At 44.7% G+C, this 21,633-nt stretch overlaps 1 protein-coding gene across 1 annotated transcript in view; it reads right to left on the reverse strand.

Moving 5' to 3' along the window:
- Positions 1–236: 236 nt before the first annotated feature.
- optc (opticin) overlaps positions 237–21,633 on the reverse strand; it is a 39,811-nt gene continuing 18,414 nt past the window's right edge. Inside the window, exons 5-6 of the mRNA XM_056605309.1 lie at positions 745–840; positions 237–404 (exon numbers count right to left, since the gene is read on the reverse strand). Of these exons, the coding sequence (XP_056461284.1) occupies positions 237–404; positions 745–840 (264 nt within the window). The remainder of the gene's footprint in view (positions 405–744; positions 841–21,633) is intronic.

The raw sequence follows: 21,633 nt of genomic DNA on the forward strand, positions 1-21,633 counted from the left end.
TGTCACTGACCCCATGCTAAATGACTCCCCCTCCATACCTCCCTCCCTCCCCCCTCCCTACTGTCACTCACCCCCTGCTAAATGACTCCCTCCCTTCTTTGCATTAATCTCAGCATGATTCATCATGGATCAGACATAGCAGCATAAAAAAGGGAACATCAACAAAATGTCTACATTGACCAATCATCCATTCCCGTCCCATCCTCAACACCCTTGTGGGCCCCAGCCTCGGGCCCTCAGCGGCCCCCCAGGGGCAGCCTCGGCAGGCAGGCGTAGGAGCTGGCGAACAGGTGGAGGTGGATTGGGTTGGCGTCCAGCCGGATGTCCTCCAGGTGGGGGCGGCTGTAGCTGCGGTCCTGTGCGTTACAGAACGTGTCCTCCTGCAGGCTCTGGATGTTGTTGCTCTACACAGAAATGGAAGGAGGAAAGAGGAAGATAAGGAACCAATGAGAGGATCTTCAGGGATGGCTGATGCAACACATTTTTACTTCAATACGGACATGTGCAAACAACCAATGCAGATATGTGAATACTCCATGTGTATGAATTGGTGAACATCTTTGATGTTTGTTTCATAATTGATCAGTGCATTGGTTTAAGTGGCATGATTCCATAGATAACGTTTCTATGTTCCAGCGATGCTCTTTCCTTTATGTACCATGGCACAGTTGTTAAGTTGTGTGTGTTGCTTGTTCCAGGTCAGTTTATCCTGTTTCTATTGTTGCTCCAGGGTTTTTGTCCTACCTGTAGATGAAGTGCTCGAAGGCTCTCAGGCAGGGGTGTGGGAATATAACTCAGATGGTTGTTGGACAAATAAAGGAACTCTAGTTGGCTCATATCCTGAGGTTGGAACAGAAGAGACAAGGGAGAACAACAACATATGGTAAGACAGACACACATTCAGCAATACATACAGTGGCCTGGAGAGGGTGCTGTTGGTTCACATGTGGTAGGAACACAAGGGTAGGCCACTTTAACCCCATCAAATGGCCTTTTCAGTTCAATTTGACAGAATATGAAGGAAAACTAATTTGGGGTCTGGATTCTGGTTAGGTTATATGTGACCTAGTTTGGCTCTCATATCCAATAAGCTACCATACAAAATGCAAAGAGGCCCTTACCAAGATGTAATGACCCTTTGTTTAATATAGGGGGCAGTGATGTGAACGCCAATACGTTTGAGTTGCCCATAGTAGTAATACCTGTACCATAGTATCATAGTACCTGCATGAGAGGACAGAGCCGGTCTGAGGGGGTCTGAGGAGGTCTGTGGAGGTCTGAGGAGGTCTGAAGTCTTTGGAGGTCTGAGGTAGTCTGAGGAGGTCTGAGGTGGTCTGAGGCAGTCTGAGGGGGTCCAAGGCGGTCTGAGGAGGTCTGAGGTGGTCTGATGGGGTCTGAGGGGGTCTGAGGTGGTCCGAGGAGGTCTAAGGAGGTCTGAGGTCTATCGAGGTCTGAGGAGGTCTGAGGCGGTCTGAGATCTATGGAAGTCTGCGGTCTGAGAAGGTTCTGAGGGGGTCTGAGGAGATCTGAGGTCTGATGAGGTCTGAGGGGGTCTGAGGAGGACTGAGGTCTGAGGGGGTCTGAGGGGGTCTGAGGAGGTCTGATGAGGTCTGAGGGGGTCTGAGGAGGACTGAGGTCTGAGGGGGTCTGAGGAGGTCTGATGAGGTCTGAGGGGGTCCGAGGAGGTCTGAGGTCTGATGAGGTCTGAGGGGGTCTGGGGAGGTCCGAGGAGGTCTGTGGTCTGAGGGGGTCTGAGGAGATCTGAGGGGGTCTGAGGGGGTATGAGGGGGTATGAAATAATTTAACATACATCTGCCTGCAAGCCACACTCCCATTGGACACACCCCAAACCAGTGGGTTGTCATTGAGGGTCAGGCAATAATTGTTATTGACACAAAGTCCCTCACTAAAAGGATCAATCCTTGACCTTCCCCAGATTTGGAGTACATGTTGTATTGTGGATGGCTGATTCTAAAGAAACAGCCATAACCTAATGAACTGATCCCAGTTACCCTACTGCCATTTGACAACAATTGGATTTTACAGCATCCATATATGCCCGTGGGCACCAATCATGTTAGAATCTTGCTGCGGAGTCCCATTCCGCTGACATAGAGTATATCTAGGAAGCAATAACTTGCTGCCGTTATCCTGTTAGCATCCCAGAAGGTCAACCGGCTGTCAGACACGGACATCATGGTCACCTGCTGCCAATGTGGAGCTCCACTCATAGATACAGTGATTACTATGTTGTTGATGCAAGAGGAAATCCATATGTAGCTTAGGGAACCGTATCTTATTGCTTTGCTTTCCCCTGTTGTGATGTAGCCATATGTTAACCATCAGCGAGAGTTTGAACCCACAGGGGGTAGGATCAATCTTTTCTAGATCGTAAAGAAGCAGACACCCGTTACATACATCTGCTCAGCGAGAACCCAGGGACCTCTCACCATTACCTAAACCTTAAACCTTTCCTAAATGAGGACACCTCATTCAAACTTGGGCGCTCACTCTACACAGAGAAGCAAAGAACAGTTAGAATATACCTAGTAAGTGCTAGCCTGGCTTCACCAGACAAATTGCAGACTGTACTTAGTCTAGAACCTCCCTGTTTATTTTCCATTTCAAAAAGTTGAAACCACCGGGCGCAGAACAAAATCTCTCTGGATCTAATTAGAAAGGCCTACAAAATAGTTATATATTCAGCAGCTGTTGGGTGCTTCCATGCATTTTGAAGTCGCATCTGACCTAGAAACACTTTCTCCTAAAGGTATTGCTAGTACAGGCCAGTACAGGCCAGTTCAGGCCAGTACAGACCAGTGCAGGCCCGTACAGGCCAATGCAGAACAGTGCAGCCCAGTACAGGCCAGTGCAGACCAGTACAGGCCGGTACAGCCCAGTGCAGCCCAGTACAGGCCAGTGCAGCCCAGTACAGGCCGGTACAGACCAGTGCAGCCCAGTACAGGCCAGTGCAGACCAGTACAGGCCGGTACAGACCAGTGCAGTCCAGTACAGGTCAATGTAGGACAGTGCAAGCCAGTGAAGGCCAGTACAGGCCTGAGAAGGCCAGTACAGGCCAGTGCAGACCGGTACAGGCTAATACAGGCCAATACAAACCACCAAGGCTCTCCCACGTTGTTGCAAAGGAAAGGGGGGATTCATTTGGCAGCCATCTGCAACCTCACCGCTAGATGCTGCTTAATACTAGACACTACACAAAACAATTGTGATCAGACAATGAGCCTCTATGTATATTTTTTTAATCAATAACAAACCGATACACACAATGCACTCTCAATCTTTCACATTCATTGTTGAGTCACTAACCTTTAAATTTTAATTGAAATTGTAATAAGCGGTGGGAATATATTTCCTAATGGTCGCTTGTATTTTTAAAAGCCTGCTCAACTGGGACTGGATTGGCTCCAGCTGTCATTTTTTGTTGACCACAAGATGCCGCCAAAGAATCTTTTCCTATTATTGTCATTGTTATCTGTCTTTCTGAACTGCCCTCCTGGTAACCAGTTCACCTGTTCCTCATTGTCTCTGTCATGTGTCTTGTTAGCTTGTTACCCCAGAGTCTTTAAACCCTGTTCTGTGGCATTGTCTTGGTTGAGTCTTCAAAGTGCTCCCAATAAGTTTCAGTGTATTGCCTGTTTATTCCTTGGATTGTTTTGACTGTTACTGACCTTGCCTGTTTTATAAACTCTGTTCCTCCGTTTGTGTATTCTGGTTTTTGGAGAGTTGCAACCAAAAGGCTTTTTCTGTTCCTCCAGGGAGAAATAGTGTTGCAGAAAATGCCATCTCATTCTGTACAACGGATGCTGAAAGTGGTTGGGATCAGACAGCCCTGCTTTCCTCCATGGTCTATCTGATGCGTTGAAAGACTAGCTGGCTGCAATGTCCTCTCCTCTGAGAGTCCTGAGCCGATGCAGTATGGGCGTACCCCCCTCTCTCAGGCAGGGAGGGATCACCGATGGAGGGAAAAGTGCTGCATCTATTCTGGTCACTTCAGACGTTCTTACCCATAGCTCCTGGGAACCAGTACCATCCAGCTGAGGGAGGGCTGTGACGCTGGTGCAGGAGTCTCCCTTTCAGGAACCGCCACCCTATTGGGAGAGCAGAGTCTCTCCTCTGAGGCATTGGTAGACTCCGGCGCTGATTTTCTTTTTCGCTGCTGGTCAGTCTTGCCCAGACACTAAAGATTCCCCCAACAATTCTCTGCCCTGGACGGCCAAAGTCTCGGTGACAGGAGAGTGACCTCCACCACGTCCCCGCTACGTCTTCATGTCGGGAACCATCAGGAGGATATTCCTTTCCATTTAATAAATTCTCCAATTTGTAGTGGTCTTGGGTTGTCAGTGGCTGAATCTCCACAGTCCTGACATTGATTGGATAACCGGGACATCTCCTAACCTGGATTATCTCTTGGATTTTGGCCTATGATCCAATTCGATTTTTTTTGTTCATTCTACTGGATACTGTACATTTTCTAAATTGCTCCTAACTTGAGTAAAACCCGTTCCTTGGTGGCTCAGAGATTTGTCACTTGACTACCAATCCTGAGACCTGGGTTCAAGACCCCAGTCTGACACAAGAAGATGTTTCCATATGATTTTATTTTATTTCATCAATGTTGAGTATACCACCATAACCATTTGATTTGATGGAACTCACAGCGGTTGTTAACGTTATTATTTCATTCGTTTGACTCTGTGTTTAACGTAAAGGACCGTTGGTTCTGATGAATTTTTGTTACCTATTCCTTCTGATAACAAATAACTGTATATTACAAACCATAATTGACCTTTATAGTTTCTTTAGGGTTCTGCCCTGAGGAGAAAATTCTTGAAACTTTAAATTGAGCATTATCGACATTGAGTAATATGACAAAACATTGTGATATAATTTTTGGCAATATCGTCCAACCGTAATGACCTATTATGTTCTCTACAGAAATCGTTCAATATGTCAAATATATTTCCCACTGATAGGGTCCTTTGAACTCTAGAAGGATTTCACACTCAAAAAGATTTGAACTCAAATCCACAAGAAAAGCTTGAGGCACAGAGATGGCACATAGAGATGGCACATAACTAAAACTTTCCACATGCCCCAACTTATAGTGGTTTTCACCTCTTTCTATGCTTTCACCTCGCCTTGAAAAAAAGTGGTGAAGTGGAGCAGAGAGATCGCCATCTCTGTACCGAGTTCCAAGTGCGGGTGTGGTGACGTATATCATATGGGTCGAGAGCAGCGAAGAGCTGTAGTTCACAAAGCGGCCTCACATAAAACCTAAAATTATAAAACTTCTTCACGAAAGTTCTTTGGTTTCTTTGCATGAAAAATTATCATTTAAACCCACAAACAACATATGTGTAATCCAGGGCATATAAAGACTGGGACCAGAAAATAATTATTTTCTCTCCATTGACACCCATTCATATTTTTCGATCTCATAGGTCCAATGGGCTCTACCGGAAGGGGCGTGACTTCGCCACTATCACGTTCAACCTCGTGCGCAGCTGCGTGTTAAACTCCAAAACCTCAGATAATTATGAGACATCTTCTGAATTATATGATGTATCTTAGAGTCAGGGCCCTCTTCAAGGGGCGGGGGGGGGGACGCCAGAGGATCAGGGTAAGGTCAGGGGGGCGTTTGCTCAAAAAAGGTTGAGAACCACTGGACTAAAGCTTGCATTAATTGTTTAATTAGGCATCCTGATAAATATGTGCTACAATATCTAATTGCAGCCATCCCTCTACCCATTTTCTTCAACATTTCATCTATCTGACTTGTCCCTGTCAATCAGCACACCAAGTAGCTTAACTTCTGTGACCTGAGGCCTGTTTCAGGTAGCTGGTTTAACATACTCTGAGTTTAATCCTGCGCTCTGAGTTGGTTGACTCAGAGTTCAGGGTTGAAAAGCAACTCTGGGTTTTCGGTTTCAGAACAGGTGATCAGCGTTGGGTTAATCAACTCTGAGTATGTTCACTCTGGGTTGGGGGCGTGCCTGTTGACGACTATGAAGAGCCATCATCAATGGATCTCTGATAACATGATCAAACATGGACCAAAAGCGGAGATCCACTTACTTTTCCCCCACGGAATTGGAAATTCTAATGAACGTGTATGCCGAGCAGTTACCCATTTTAACAAAAAAAAGCAATACCGCCGCGGCAGCGAGAGCGCGAGAGAGAGCTTGGCAGGAAATAGCTGAACAAGTCAATGCGTGAGTCAAATAAATTAGTAAAATAAAATAAAATAAGAGGAAAGTTTAATATCTTCCACTTATTCAATATGTAAATTGTGTGTGTGTGTGTGTGTGTGTGTGTGTGTGTGTGTGTGTGTGTGTGTGTGTGTGTGTGTGTGTGTGTGTGTGTGTGTGTCAATTTACGCAACCCCGAGTTGCCCCACAAGGACTTGGCAGCAAATGAAGTACAAAAATATAGTTTAAACAGGTAAACTAATGTTTCATTGAAATCAAATCAATTGTGCTGTTTTGCCTGCTCTACCTAATTGAACAGCTATGTTCAACATGTATATATTTGTATATGTAACCGATGTCTTTCTGCGTTGTGTCTTGTATCTTTGAGTGAGGCACACACAGGAGTCGAGTACTGGAGGTTTATTCTTTCCAAAAGGAGACAAAACAACACGGGCGTCACACACAATCCGGGATATCACTCTCCACTCAGCTCCGTGCATCAGCGCTCACTCACGCTAGACACCTATATCCTGTGACTTTCAATAAATACATGTAGGGAATAAATTATAAAAATGTAAACAAAGCATACAATTATCTCAAATAAATAAATTAAATAAAAAGACAGTATATTAAATATATAAACTAATAAAGGAAATAAAATATAATAGAGAATTGTCATTTTCCTCACACTCATTTTACATATTTTACCATAAACAAAGACACATAACAGGCATACCTTTCCAAAAGGAGACAAAACAACACGGGCGTCACACACAATCCGGGATATCACTCTCCACTCTACAAAACAAAGGAAGCAAACAATTGACCACACATACCGGATAAAACAACCGCATTTGAAATATCAAGGCGGGAAAAAACTAAGCTACCACCGGCTCAAGCTAGGTTACGAGTTAATCAAAATCCACCCTTCCAACAGTTCAATTAAATTGTCTAAAGCACCAGAGTTTCTCCCGCGTGCCTAAAAGCACGTCACAAAGCAGTGTGAACCACCACAGCCGTTCAAGGGCAACAAACAAGGGGTTAACATAAAAATCTAACGGAGAGAGACACAAACGGAACTCACCAGCTCCGTGCATCAGCGCTCACTGACGCTAGACACAGGTGCAACGCCAAACCACTCCCCCGGGAAACAAAAGGCATGCCATACGGAACAACGAAATCAACTTACAACTAGGAACCAATATTTGGTGGAGTTCACAATAAAAAAGGTATGAACAATGATAAAAAAAATAAAACAAAATCAAATTAAATTTAGCTCGGCTACATACTCCCCTCTGAACTTCACCAAAATACCTTAAGACTTTAGCAGAACACTCCAATACATTCACGTTATGCAACTCATTAGTTACTCATATTACTGAGAAAATGGCCGAGGAGGGCTGCGCAACCCTCCAGGGTACACTTGCAAAAAAGGGTGCCTTTTACACCACCTTACACATTACTTCATAAAGGTAATACTTAAGTATACCTTTCAAAAGACAAGGAGTACCTAATATTTATCACTGCTACTCTAACACATTTTCAACCCAAACACTGGATTAAAGAATTGTCTCAAGGTACTTGATGGCTTACAGAGGTTCATCACTCAAGCTAGTATTTTCCTCTGGGTCATGTTCTGAATGAGTCTATCTACAGGTTTCACCAGCCTACCCACCCTTGTTCTAATACGGGAGACAACACTGATCACAGTGCTTGGGGGGTCATTGCTACAGCCTGTTTCATCGACGACACTTGACACACTCATTGACCTCCGGCTAACACTTTCCCGCAGGTCAATGTCTCCAAGCTCTTCATCATCGTCAAGACATGTTTGGACAACAGAAGCACTATCCAGAACCCAACTGGATGTCCTGTCTTCTGTGACATCACCTGTCGCCACATCTGACACGCGGCTTTGTGTCTCGTCATGAATCGACTCAGATGACTCAGTGAACGATGCGTCAACATCCTCTTCATCTTCCACCTCAAGTGGAAGAAAGTTTGCGCACAGGAGGCGATTGCGATGCACAACCTTTTCACGGCCACTGCTTGTATTCCTTATCCGATAGGTATGACACCTAGGATCTCTTGAGACCACCATGTACGGGACAGACTCCCATTTGTCAGACAATTTCTTGCGTCCCCTTTCACATTTGTTTGACAAGAGTACTTGGTCTCCCTCAGCGATGTCATGACCTTTGGTCCTCTTGTTGTACAGTTCAGTTTGGTGTTGCTGACTGGTGACAGCATTGGCCTGAGCAGATGATAATGCCTCTTTTAACTCCTCCCTCAGTTTAAGGACATATTTATCATAGTCAGCGATGTCACAGTCCCTCTCCACATTGTGGAACATCACGTCAACTGGGAGTCTGGGGATCCTCCCATACATTAGATAGAACGGGGCGTAGCCTGTTGACTCGTGGGCAGTGCAGTTGTAGGCGAAAGTCAACGTCTGCAACATCTGGGGCCATTTTTGCTTGGCTCTTGGAGGGAGAGCTCTGATCATGCTTCCCAATGTCCGGTTGAAGCGTTCAACCACACCGTTTCCCATGGGATGATAAGCCGTTGTCCTCGACTTCTTTACACCAGAAATCAGCAGTAACTCTCGGATCAACTGGTTCTCGAAGTTGGCTCCTTGGTCGGAGTGAATTCTCTCTGGGAAGCCGTAGACACAGAAGTATCGATCCCAGAGCTGACGGGCAACCTGCTTTGCTGACTGATCGTGACATGGAAAAGCGTGAGCCATTTTTGTGAAATGGTCAGTGATGACCAGGACATCGACAGTTTTTCCATTTGGGATTTCGGCTGACCAAAAGTCAATGCAGACCATCTCGAGAGGGCTTGTTGTTTTGATGCTCTCGAGAGGCGCTCTCCCTTCAGGTTCGGGTGTCTTGCTTACCACACAGCGCTTGCATGACTTGACATATTCACGGACATCTCGTTCCATGTCAATCCAGAAGAACCTCTGCCTCGCAAGATATAGAGTCCTATGCTGTCCCTGGTGCCCAGCCTCATCATGGACACCCTGCAGAGCCTGCTTGGTCAGTGATGCAGCCACGACATACTGGTAACGCCTTCTCCCAGTTAGTGAGTCTTTGATCACTCTATACAGGATACCATCCAACATCTCGAGCTTTTCCCACTGCTTTAGAGTTTTCTGGACTTTGAGAGGCTCTTTGACTCTTTCTCGCCTCGATGGTCTACTACCACGTGACACGTAGTGTATGACTCTTGCCAGTATAGTGTCTTCCTGTTGCTTGTCTTGGAGCTCTTTAAGGGAGAAGACAGGTAAGGCACTTTCACCTGGTGGAACGAGCTTATGCACATTGTTTGCCAGCCAGGAGATCACTCGTCCTTTGGGTCCCTCAACCCACTCAACTTGACCATCCAGGACGGCTGTCACTTCTTCACTGCTCATTGAACTGCACGCCACTTCAGATCCACCCATTTTGACCTCTTGGCAGTTGGTGCTCAGCCGAAACACATCCTGTATCCTGTCATCTCGGATCTGCTGCGCTTCTTCCAGCAGAGCTCCATACGGCTCTGCTATAAGTCTCTCGCTGACCCGTGGCTTGACAAAGGGTTGTCTACTCAAGGCATCCACGACGATGTTCTTGCTGCCTGGGATATATTGGATACTGAAGTCGTATGGAGCCAGCTTCGACACCCACCGCTGTTCACAAGCATCCAACTTTGGCTTTGTGAGGATGTAGGTTAACGGGTTATTGTCGGTCCAGACGGTGAAGGAATGTCCCTTTAACCAATGGCTGAATTTATCACACACAGACCATTTGAGAGCGAGGAACTCCAACCGATGAGCTGGATACTTCATTTGATGGCGAGTCAGAGCCTTGCTTGCGAAGGCTATGGGACGTGCCTTGCTCCCTCCTTCTGGGACTTGAGAGAGTACAGCGCCCAATCCATCCAATGAAGCGTCGGTTGAGAGAATGAAAGGGCGACCAAAGTCTGGATGAGCCAACACAACTGAGTTCAGTAGAGCAGCCTTTAGTTGGTTGAATGAGTTGCTCTGTTCTTGGGTCCAATCACCTGGGCTGAGCCTTTTGAAGTGAGAAGCCCGTTTTGCGTTGGCCTTTCCAGTGGCAGCGGCGGTCAGGGAGAACAGGGGCTTTGCCATGCTGGAACAGTTTTGTATGAATCTCTGGTAATACATTATCATACCGAGGAAAGACTTGATCCTTTTTGCTGACGGTGTGACTCCATCCTCCATCATCAGATCCGCTTCACTCATGTCTGTGATGACTTGTATCTTTTCAGAATCAGTAGCAACTCCGTTCTCGTTAATGATGTGGCCCAAGAACCTGACGCTTCGCCTAAAGAAATGGCATTTCTTCGGTGCCAACTTAAGCCCATGTCCTCTCAACCGCTTAAAGACCATTTCGAGTCTGTTCAGGGCTTCCTCTTCATTTGGGGCAAAGACCAAAACATCGTCAAGGTAGCACAGCAGGGTCAAGAAGTTTTGGTCTCCAAAGACACTCATCATGAGGCGCATGAAACTCGCCGGGCTGTTGCACAGGCCTTGGGGTAGTCGGTTGAACTCATGGAGGCCTACTGGTGTAGTGAAGGCAGTAAACTTCTTGTCCTGTTCATGCATGGGGACATTGTAGAACCCCGATGTCAAGTCCATGGAGCTGAATATGGTATTTCCCCCTAACCCAGCCAAACAGTCAGCTTGGTGGGGTACTGGGTGGGCATCCTTCACTGTGCGAGCATTAAGCCACCGGTAGTCCACACAGATGCGTAGCTCTCCATTTTTTTTCCAAACCAGTACTAATGGCGAAGCCCACTCACTTGATGACTTGCGTATGATGTTCTTCTCTTCCATTCATTTGTAACCGATGTCTTTCTGCGTTGTGTCTTGTATCTTTGAGTGAGGCACACACAGGAGTCGAGTACTGGAGGTTTATTCTTTCCAAAAGGAGACAAAACAACACGGGCGTCACACACAATCCGGGATATCACTCTCCACTCAGCTCCGTGCATCAGCGCTCACTGACGCTAGACACACAGGTGCAACGCCAAACCACTCCCCCGGGAAACAAAAGGCATGCCATACGGAACAACGAAATCAACTTACAACTAGGAACCAATATTTGGTGGAGTTCACAATAAAAAAGGTATGAACAATGATAAAAAAAATTTAAAAAAATCAAATTAAATTTAGCTCGGCTACACAATCCAGCGCGTTGCAAATTAGATGGGGCAATATTCTGGCTCAATAATTGCACTGTCTAATCATCTTCTTCCAGTTACTGATAGCGCCCTACTTGAACCAGATGCCCTCACCAACCTCCATGCAATTGTAACAATTCAAAAGATGCAAAAGGATGCTTTGGAGATCCAAATTTTGGAACATAAGTTATAGGTGGGTGAGGTGCAAACTGGGATACTGTTCCCTGCTCTAAAAACATACCCAATATAAATGACTTTTTTTTTTTGTGCTTTCAGGAAATAAAAAAATCCTCATAATAAGTAGATTGTCTTTATTAGAACACGGGCTGTGGTGGGACAAGTTATTTTGTTGAGCAGTTTACTCAAAGGGTTTTACTTCAGTGAACAATGCAGACGATTATGCTGAGCATGTGCATGTAGAGAAGAACAGCATCTGGTTAAAAGCAGTACCAGGGTCTTTTCTGCCTTGCATTCTTAAAATGAGTTTCTTGACTTGCAGCAGTTATAGGTCCGTGGTTAGTCAGCTACTCTGATCATGGGAAAGCCACAACGTTGAAGTGACTGTAGTAGGCCTACAGAGCGGGTGGGATGTACGGGGCGGATCATTCTGCACATGCGTTAATTGCGATACAATTTTTAAAAATAAACTTAAAGCATGCCCCCGGTGCGTTTGACAGTTAACATGGGGGCTGAGAAGGTGGTCTAAATAAATGATAGATTGCGCTGAAAAACGATAGCGCTAGTGAAGAAAATTATCAGGAAAATAAAGTATATCCAACCGGGGTCTTAATAATCGTTCCTCACGGAGATTCCTTCTGAGGATCGCAGCCTCTACGTCCACAGGCTCTCGTAGAAAATGACATGCCATTTCTAACACTTCCTTCTGTCGGAGAGCTGCCTTCAGCCTTATAGACAACAAACTCAGAGTAGGTCTAACCACCTCCCGAGCAGGTTAGACCCACGGCGTATGTTGCCGCAGCAACTAACTCTCGGTTGCGCTGAACCTGCTACCTGAAACGGAAAACCCAGAGTTTCCACTAACTCAGAGCGAACAAACTCGGGGTTGCCTCAAAACCAGCTACCTGAAACAGGGCTCTGTTCGATTTCTTTATCATCATAATAGTTTTAGATGCAGTTTCGGCTCTACTCTCCCTCTCCATTTAGAGCGTAATACTATGCATTTTGTTGTTTTTATGTTAAGCACCATTTTATTTATCTTAACCCATTTCCTTATCAGCACTAGCTCTTAATTTAGAACCTTTTCAAGATCTCCTGGTGTCAGCGCTGTTGAATAAATGGTTGAGTCATCTGCGTACATAGCAATAAATGCATTGTTTAGAATGGCCCTAAACAACTCCCTTGCGGCACTCCACAGCTCATAACCCTCATTTCCGAAAAACCACCATTAAAGTACACAAAGTATTTTCTATTTGTAAGGTAACTATTGATCCAGGCAACAGAACCCCTATCAAAACCATAACAGCACCGTTTATTCACTAATAATGTATGGTCAAGAATATCAAAAGCTGCACGGAAGTCTAAAAAAAACTGAACCAACTATCTTTCCTGCGTCTATTTCTTTCAGCCAGTCGTCAGTCATTTGGGTTAGCACTGTAGCTGTGGAGTGCTCTGTATGCAGTTGATGAGCTGTGTTCAAGTCATTTATACAGAAATAATTTTGCTCATATTCTATTCTTTCCATGATCTTGCTTATGGTGGGTAGAATGCTTATTGGTTTACTATTCTTCCCTGAGAAATTCTCTTTATTATTCTTTGGCAGTGGGATAATTTTAGCAATCTTCCAGTCTGCTGGGCAGATTGATTTTTCAAAACTTAAATTAATTATATGCCAGATAGGCAAAGCCTATATCTGCAACAGGTTTAAGCAACCTCACATCTAGGTTATCAAAACCCACTGGTTTGACCTTACTGAGTTTTATTAATTGTTCTACTGTAGACACCTTGGCTTTTTCAAAGTGGAAACTACATTTATTCTTCATCAATTTGTTTGTACTAAGCCTGGATGAGAGCTCTAGATCTAGACCCTTATTTTCTCCCTTCATACCATCATTTAATTTCTGGATTTGATCACTGAAATAATCACTTAAACTTTATCAATTTCATCTGGTTTGGTGATAAAATTGCCCTCTGCCTCTAAGAAGGACGGTGTAGATCTACCACTTTTTCCCATTAGTTCAGGGGTCTCAAACTCGCGGCCCGCGGGCCAATTGCGGCCCACGGGACGATATTTTGTGGCCCCCTACTTGATATCAAAGTTAAGTGTTAGTGCGGCCCGCACGTTTTAATATATATTTTCTTTTTGCCGAGTCGCTGCGCTTGCCCGTTGGCCTCATTTATAAAGCTTGCTGCGCACAAAAACCTTGCATAAGACGGAGGTGAAGTGTGCTAGGCCAACGGTATGGCTTCTCCCAAGTCTGTGTGCGCTGGAGATACGCCCTTTCTGTGCGTATCTCTTTCCAAACACCATGCACCTGACCGGGTTCTCTCCTGTGTGGCTCCTCTGATGTATTTCGATCTTACTGAAGCATCTGAAACTAACCGCTTAGCAACCGAGTTCTTCAAGTTGTGGAGCTTCATATCCCTGAGCATGAAATGTGTGTACGTTTTTTTTCACTGCAAATGTTGGTAGGCTATGTTCTGACATGATTGATTGCATTTTATAACTGCATGGGCCTGGATACGTCGGTAGGGGTGTGTGTGTGTGTGTGTGTGTGTGTGTGTGTGTGTGTGTGTGTGTGTGTGTGTGTGTGTGTGTCCAGTGGGAGAGGAAATATCGACGTGTGAAAGAGTGTTTTGTATCAAGTTGAGGCCGACACATATTAATCGAAATTTATATATCATAAGTTACACATGTATTAAAAAAAAATTCGGGTTGAAATTGGGCTCGGGCTCATAATTACAGTTAATGTGTCGGGCCGGGCCCGTACAGAACATGCACGGGTCGGGTCGGGCTTGACACGCACGCACGCACGCACGCACGCACGCACGCACGCACGCACGCACGCACGCACGCACGCACGCACGCACGCACGCACGCACGCACGCACGCACGCACGCACGCACGCACGCACACACACACACACACACATACCAACGTTTGCGGTGAAAAATGCTTCTGCACATTTCACCCCGTCTTCGCAAGGTTGTTGGGCGCAGCAAGCTTTATAAAAAAAAAAAATATATATATAAAGCCCTGCATGGGCCCTGCAGGAGCTGTGTGAGAGGAAGCGCTGCCAGGTCTCTGGCAGTAAGGAGTAGGCAAGAAAAGCCATATGTTCAGAAGAACACTTCATGTTCTGAAGAAGGTTCATGTTTTAAAGTCGTTCATGTTCAAAAGAGCCATTCATGTTCAAAAAAGCATTCATGTTACAGAACTGTTAATAGTAAAGCTTGAGAAGACTGGATATTTGTACTTTTTTGTGGAAAACTTGATGCGGCCCAGCCTCACCCAGAATCTGCCTCCAGCGGCCCCCAGGTAAATTGAGTTTGAGACCCCTGCATTAGTTGATTAAAAACATTCCACATGGTCTTGCTATCTATACTACTATTACTAATTATCTCATGACTACATTTTCTTCTGGGTTTTTATTCAACATTGTTACAACGTTTCTTAGTTTACGATACATACTCCATTCTCGTTCACCACCAGATTGTATTGCAACTGCCTTGGCTCTATCCCTCTCCATCATGTGTGCTTTAAATTCCTGATCTAACCAAGGAGACAGGTGTTTCGCACTGTTAACTTCCTGACAGGAAGGGAGTAGGCTAATAAACTGTCAAACGCACAGAGCAAGATTAGGGTCTTCCTTCTATATAACTTCAGACCAGTCAACCTCTCTTACTTCATTACAGTAGTTATATTCATTAAAGTTTTTAAAGATCCGTTTGAAAATAACTTTCTCTACTGCTCTACTGCATATTCTTGTAGGCTTCTTGCCTACTTGTGATCAATTACATGTATCTGCTAAAGAAAGTAGGCTAGTGTTCTGCCCTTCAGGCATTTCATTTGAATTGAATGCTTTAAAGGTTGCATAGGTGATTTGCTTTTTTGGCCATTTTTGCAAAATTACTTGAAATCCTTATCATAACCCGCTTACAGCCACTGAGTTAGAAGTACTGACATGAAAATTAAACTTGTCAATCATCTGTGGAACGTGCAGGGCTCGAAAAACTCCAGCCAATCATATCCATTGCCACCGAGTTTCATTGGACAGCAAGTACGTCAATCAAACGGTCGTACTGCACTCCCCCTCCCCCCCTCCCCCGCGCCCCGCGCGCGACCCCTTCGTGCAGTACTCGTGACCCAGAGCTCGTGACCCAGAGCAAGCTCCTGTTTGTTGTTATCCTGCGGTATCTACTGGAACTAGTTAATCCACATTTGGACCTAGCAGTAGAAGACAATTTCCATGGCAGACAAGACGCCACAATCCCCCCCACCACCACCACCACCACCAGCAAAGAGAAGGAAAACTCTTTTTCAGAGAGTAATTGATAATAAAAACGCTGAAAGAGAAAAACTGAAATCAAGAATAATCCTAGGCGCTGCTTTTGAACGTTGGCGGCAACTGAAGGACGAGAAGGGTCTAAACCGATGCTTGTGTGGCGGTTGACCTAGTTTCAAAGTTTATACCGTTTATACTCGGTAATACCGGTGTTGAGACGAGTGTAGGCTATTACTCGGTGTGAAAATGTCCACACCGCGGCAACCCTAGTGAAAACCAGGACTTCCAATACAATTATATGAAACAAACATACATTTTCTAAAAATAGTATTGATTTATGTGACCGTTTAATGTTTATAACATCTGGTGCAACCATAGCCGCGAGAACGTATTCTCAGCAGGGGGTGCTGGAAAAAAAAACCCGGCCTGCACTAGACTCGCAACTCGTCACATTGATAAAAAAGATATATAGCAGCGCAGCTCAATTACACCAGTGCATGCGCGCACAGTTGAAAATCGATCGTTGTGTTCACTTCCTTCACACCATGGTTCACATCCAGCTGCTCACAGAACAAGTTTAGCGCACCACCGCTACCCTCACACTTTTTCATATAACCTTTTTTCAGCACTAGGACATATGAGCATTAAATAAATGCTGCGTCTCAACATGCCTTGGACAGCAGCGAGGATGACTCGCTTTGCCACGGGCCGAAACAGTTCGGAGCGACCACAGCCAGAGCGAACACAGCGGGGCAGAGGAGTGTCAGGAAGTCTTTGGTGTACACATCAGTACGGCCTATTTGCACTACTGTTTAGTGGCAATGCAGTGTTTTATTCTATGCCTTTTTATTTTCGTATATTATTTCAATTAATACAATTTATTTATTCATGAAATCAAGATCTGGGCTTCAAATCTTTTTTCCAAATATAGGTCGTATTACAATGGGGTTTGTGTTTATATTCGGACCAATACGGTACAGCGGATGCTCACATGACGTTAAGCATTTCCTGGTGCATAATGTGACGCTTCAGAACCTAAAATCCCGTTTCTCCCCGTTGATACGACAACACATAACCGGCGTTTTCAGAAATCTCCACTTTGGTTTTTAGAAATGATCGTTTTCTGTGATAAGACAGGGCCTCGGACAGGGGGTGTTGCAGCACCCCCAAAACCCCTACTTCCCGCGGTACTGGGTGCAATTTACAGCTGAATGTAGTGCCATGTTGTTAAACGAAAACCTACGCTAGCCTGGCTCGCTCTCGCGCATCTCTGTTCGCGCTCGTGCATGATTGCGCGTCCAGGTACTTGGAATGGGTGGAGTCAGAGTCAGCGTTGAAGGGGAGGGGGTAGGACCATTTGAGTTGTGTATTTTCAAAATCTGCTGGCGTTTCGCAAATCGCGTACCCAACCTTTAAATTTGTGTTTCATCCAGACTTTTATTTTGACGTTGTATTTTCGAGTTGCACAGGAAGCAGGAAGGAAAATAGTTTAGATCGCGTTAGAATGCGCGCGTAGAAAAAGTTAGAAACGGCAGGTTGATTGGGAGTGCAGACGGTCACTACCCCAGAGAAAGGCTTTTTGCATGTTGGTTTTGCGTCGTATCTGTGTTGTGGCTGTGTTGACTCATTTGTATGTTAATTACATGATGTAAAAACGGAGTTATAAGGCTAACTAATCGGGAATGTTAACTATGCATGTTAGTTTCAACACGTGGCCTTCAAGATAATGTTAGTTCTAAGAAATGTTAACATATAGCTTTATATGTGATTTCTATACTTAAGGTATTGTTCAAGGAAACTAGGTGACTTAACTAATTGCAATACTTTGTTGTTTGTTTTCTAGTTTCACTCTCTTTCATCTTTTGATCTCTTGATCTTATCTACATAGATTCAATACAATGTGAAGAATGAAAATAAATCTACAAGCAAGAATTCAAGGCATTCTTCATGTTCATGAATAGAAGAGAGTTTAGCTCACTGTCTAGTTGGAGTTAGCACACCCCACCGAGGACAGTACAGCTAGCTTTAAGCGGACAGTCTCTCAGATTCCAGTCTATAGCCTATTTAAGTCTCCTAAGAAAAACATTTCATAATTTGCAACACACACTTTGTCCAGTACTTTACATATTGTCTAAGTACATTGTAGTTGCGGGGGGGGTCTATAGCAGCACCCCATTAACATTGGCTTTATATACGGAAGTTGAACTTGCAGCCACAATACTTCAACCTCTTTACATCCTAGATCATTCCTTGTTTTCACTGGTATATGATCCTGACAATTGATGGCTACCCCACCTCCACTTGTTGTTCCCCTATCTAGTCTATACATATTATATCCCTCTATTTTCAGTACGTCACTATTTATTGCTGGATTCAGGTGTGTCTCTGATATTGCAAGTACATGCAACTTATTGTAGCGACCCTGGGACATTTAAAGAGTTTTTGTGCTATGTGTTGCATTGTATTTCGTTGTGCGTTACGCCAGTTGTTCTATGTGCATGCATTGGAATGTTCTTCTTGTCAATCAGTGTGGGGAGGGAATCATCAGGTCAGCTGGGGGAGGGCCTTGGGAGAACAGGAGGGTGGGGGCTTGCACGTTGAAGGGACCGGGTTTGGGGGATTGCCCGGGTTACGGGTTGTTGTTAATGTTGATTTTTGCCGTTGGTTAGGGGTTTTCAGTGACCTGGTTTGTTACATTAAAGTTCCTTCAAGTACTCATCACTGGACATCTTTATTTCATCGTTAGGTCAGTACATTATGTTCAGTGAGGATTTCAGAAACATCAACAATCTTATTAAGTATAGTACAAATATTCAAGGGACCCAACCCCAATCCCTTCCGTGGTAAAATGGGACTATACATTAGTGGTGTACACCAGTAACAGTTTTAACCAACATGACTTTGTCTCACCATAATTAGAGCTCTGAACAAAACCTCTAACACACAACGTAAACACTCCCCACCCAACCATCCACCCCCACCCCCTCCCACCCCTACACGCATCCACTCACACACGCAGCACTCACACACATACATCAACACAATATCTCAGTAAGTGCAGTATGCAAAACAGTCAAACAGTCAAAGTCCGAGTTCATTTATGGCTCTGGATGAAACTAACCTATAGTGCAGTTCAGTTGGGTTTCGGAGGTTTCAACACAGCGTCCCAGTAAGCATGGGCGTCAGTTTGGTTTGAAATGTGCTGGGGACGGAGACGCATTCAGTAGTGCATTTTTAGAAGTGCTGGGTACAATGAGGACACTTTTTTCTCTCTTTAGTGCCGGTAATGAAAGGTTCTGAAAGACGGCATAACCATTTTAGCTAATTACTAAGGAATAAAATGTATACAAAATCTGTCTGGCACGTTTTATGAAGAAAACGTTTTCAAAAAGCATCGGACATATGACCACTATGTTCTGCTCCATGTATCCAATGTTGACAACGTGACATGATATGGCTAAGCTAACAACATAAACAAGAGGAGCTAGAAAAGGAATTTAACTGCGCGTTTAAGTTCAGTAGGGCCAAAGGTGTGGCTACACACAGCACTACAGAGGTCGTCAAGATTGAAAAAGAAAAAAATATTTCTTGCACAGCTGAACGCTGTATCACATCGGGGCCTGCCCGTAATTCCGACACCTCATTGTTCCGACGTCTCAATGTTCCGAAATATTATCATTAGATCAACATGCCACTATGCCGACGGTTCAATGTTACGAAAACGGAACCCATTGTTCCGAAGGTCCGTTTGTCCGAAATTTAAAAAAGGAGGCGCATAAGGCCGACGGTTCAATATGCCGAATAGGCCTACATATAAAGAGTTTTATACCTCGCTCGCGCTCTTGCTCTCTCTCGCTCTCTTGCTCTCTCTCACTCTCTCCAAAATACAACCTAGGCCTACATATCACGTTCACGATGAATATTGGAGAGCAAAGTGACAACGCTTCACTTCATTTCGACACGGTGTTTCAGCTAGGGTGACCACCCGTCACGCGTAGTGCGTGAGCGCACAGCGTTTTGAAGCCCATGCATGCGTCCCGCAAATTGAGACCGTGTCACGCGAAATCAATGCTTGCTCAAAAAAAGTTGGTCGCTCTCTATATCCTGAAGCCCCAGGCAGCCAAACGAACATTACTTGACAGTTCAGCACGCTACTGTTGCCACACCCACCTCTCACTTGAATTGATGACTAGGTTGTTGTCAACTTTTTCGTTGTTGTCATGACAGCGCACGTGCATACCAGACACACACATTAACAAACTTTTAGATGCGCGCTTTCCAATTTGAAAAATGGCGGAAGAGACTGAGTCTGAGGCACTGCCAATTCCAATTAAAAAGGTGAGAAGGTGTGGGTACAAGAAAGACTGGGGGAATGAATATTTGTGGCTGAAAGGTGTTGAGGGGGATACCGAGAGGGCTTTTTGTGACCTTTGCAAAACGTCCTTCTCAATCGGACATGGAGGGGAATACGATGTCAAACGACACAGACTCACGGAGACTCACAAGAAACGTGTCCAACAGAAAGAGACATCCAAATCTATGGATGCTTTCCTCCGACCTAAAAACGACTTTCTAGCTGACAAAGTGACTGCTGCAGAGGTGACGAGTGTGTATCACACTGTCCAACACGCTACATCATATCGAGCAGGAGATTGTGGCGCAAAGCTAGCCACAACGATTCATCCAGACTCGGACATTGCCAAGAGGATGGCTTGTGGTCGGACGAAGGCAGAAGCCATTGTCACGGATGTACTTGCCCCTGCCTCTGTCGAAGATTGCTTAAAAGTCCTCAGAAGACCACTGAATGAGCAACGAGAGGCAACAACCAAAGGTAAAGTTAAAGTTATGTTCATGGATGCAACATTGTTGTGTGTTAACTATTTGTGTTACGTTAGCTAGCTAATGTTAGCTAATCATCTTCTTCTGCTGGTATTTTAAAAGTCAACTTTTCCTTCAGTTCACTGAAATTGCATTCGTTAGCTAACATAATGCTGCTCATCCGTGCCTTCGTGAAACCAGGCTCTGTGTATCCTTACATGATTGTGAGCAACATTTCACTATTCGTTATCTCCCAAAATAAAGAAAAACAAAACAACTATAATTTTTGAAAAGGTATAAATATTTCTATAGATAATATTTATATAAAATCAATAATGATCAAAACAGTAAAGCAGTATCTTGTATTTTTTTTTTATAATAATCTGTTTTTAGAGAATCTCTTTTAAGTTCACCCCATCTGTGTGTGTCTCCGCAGCCCACACGCCATTCTCAGTGGCTTCAGACGCCTCCAATCATGGGACCACCAAGCTCTTCCCACTATCAGTGCGTTACTCGACGCCAGACTTGGGAGTACAGACGAAGGTCCTTGATTTCTATGATGACAGTGATGAAACATCTGCCGCGATCCACAACCAGATAGTCACCAAGCTGGAGGAAAACGGACTGGGACTAGACATGATATCTGCGTATTCCGCTGACAATGCTAGTGTAAATTACGGGAGATACAACTCTGTCTTCCAGAAACTGAAAGAGAACAACAATTGCATTTTGAAGGCAAACTGTGTGGCCCACATCGTTCACAACAGTGCAAAACACGCAGGAGATCGGCTAAATATTGATATTGAAAATGTCGTTAACAAGACCTTTAGCCACTTCTCCTCATCTGCCAAACGCACTGAGGAACTTAAGTCAATTCACACCTTTGTGGAGAAGATAGAGTACCAGTCCCTCCTTAGAAATGTACCCACAAGATGGCTGAGCTTGTGGCCTGC

The sequence above is a fragment of the Gadus chalcogrammus genome, chromosome 13, assembly GCF_026213295.1.
Source record: "Gadus chalcogrammus isolate NIFS_2021 chromosome 13, NIFS_Gcha_1.0, whole genome shotgun sequence".
Classification (NCBI taxonomy): Eukaryota; Metazoa; Chordata; class Actinopteri; order Gadiformes; family Gadidae; genus Gadus; species Gadus chalcogrammus.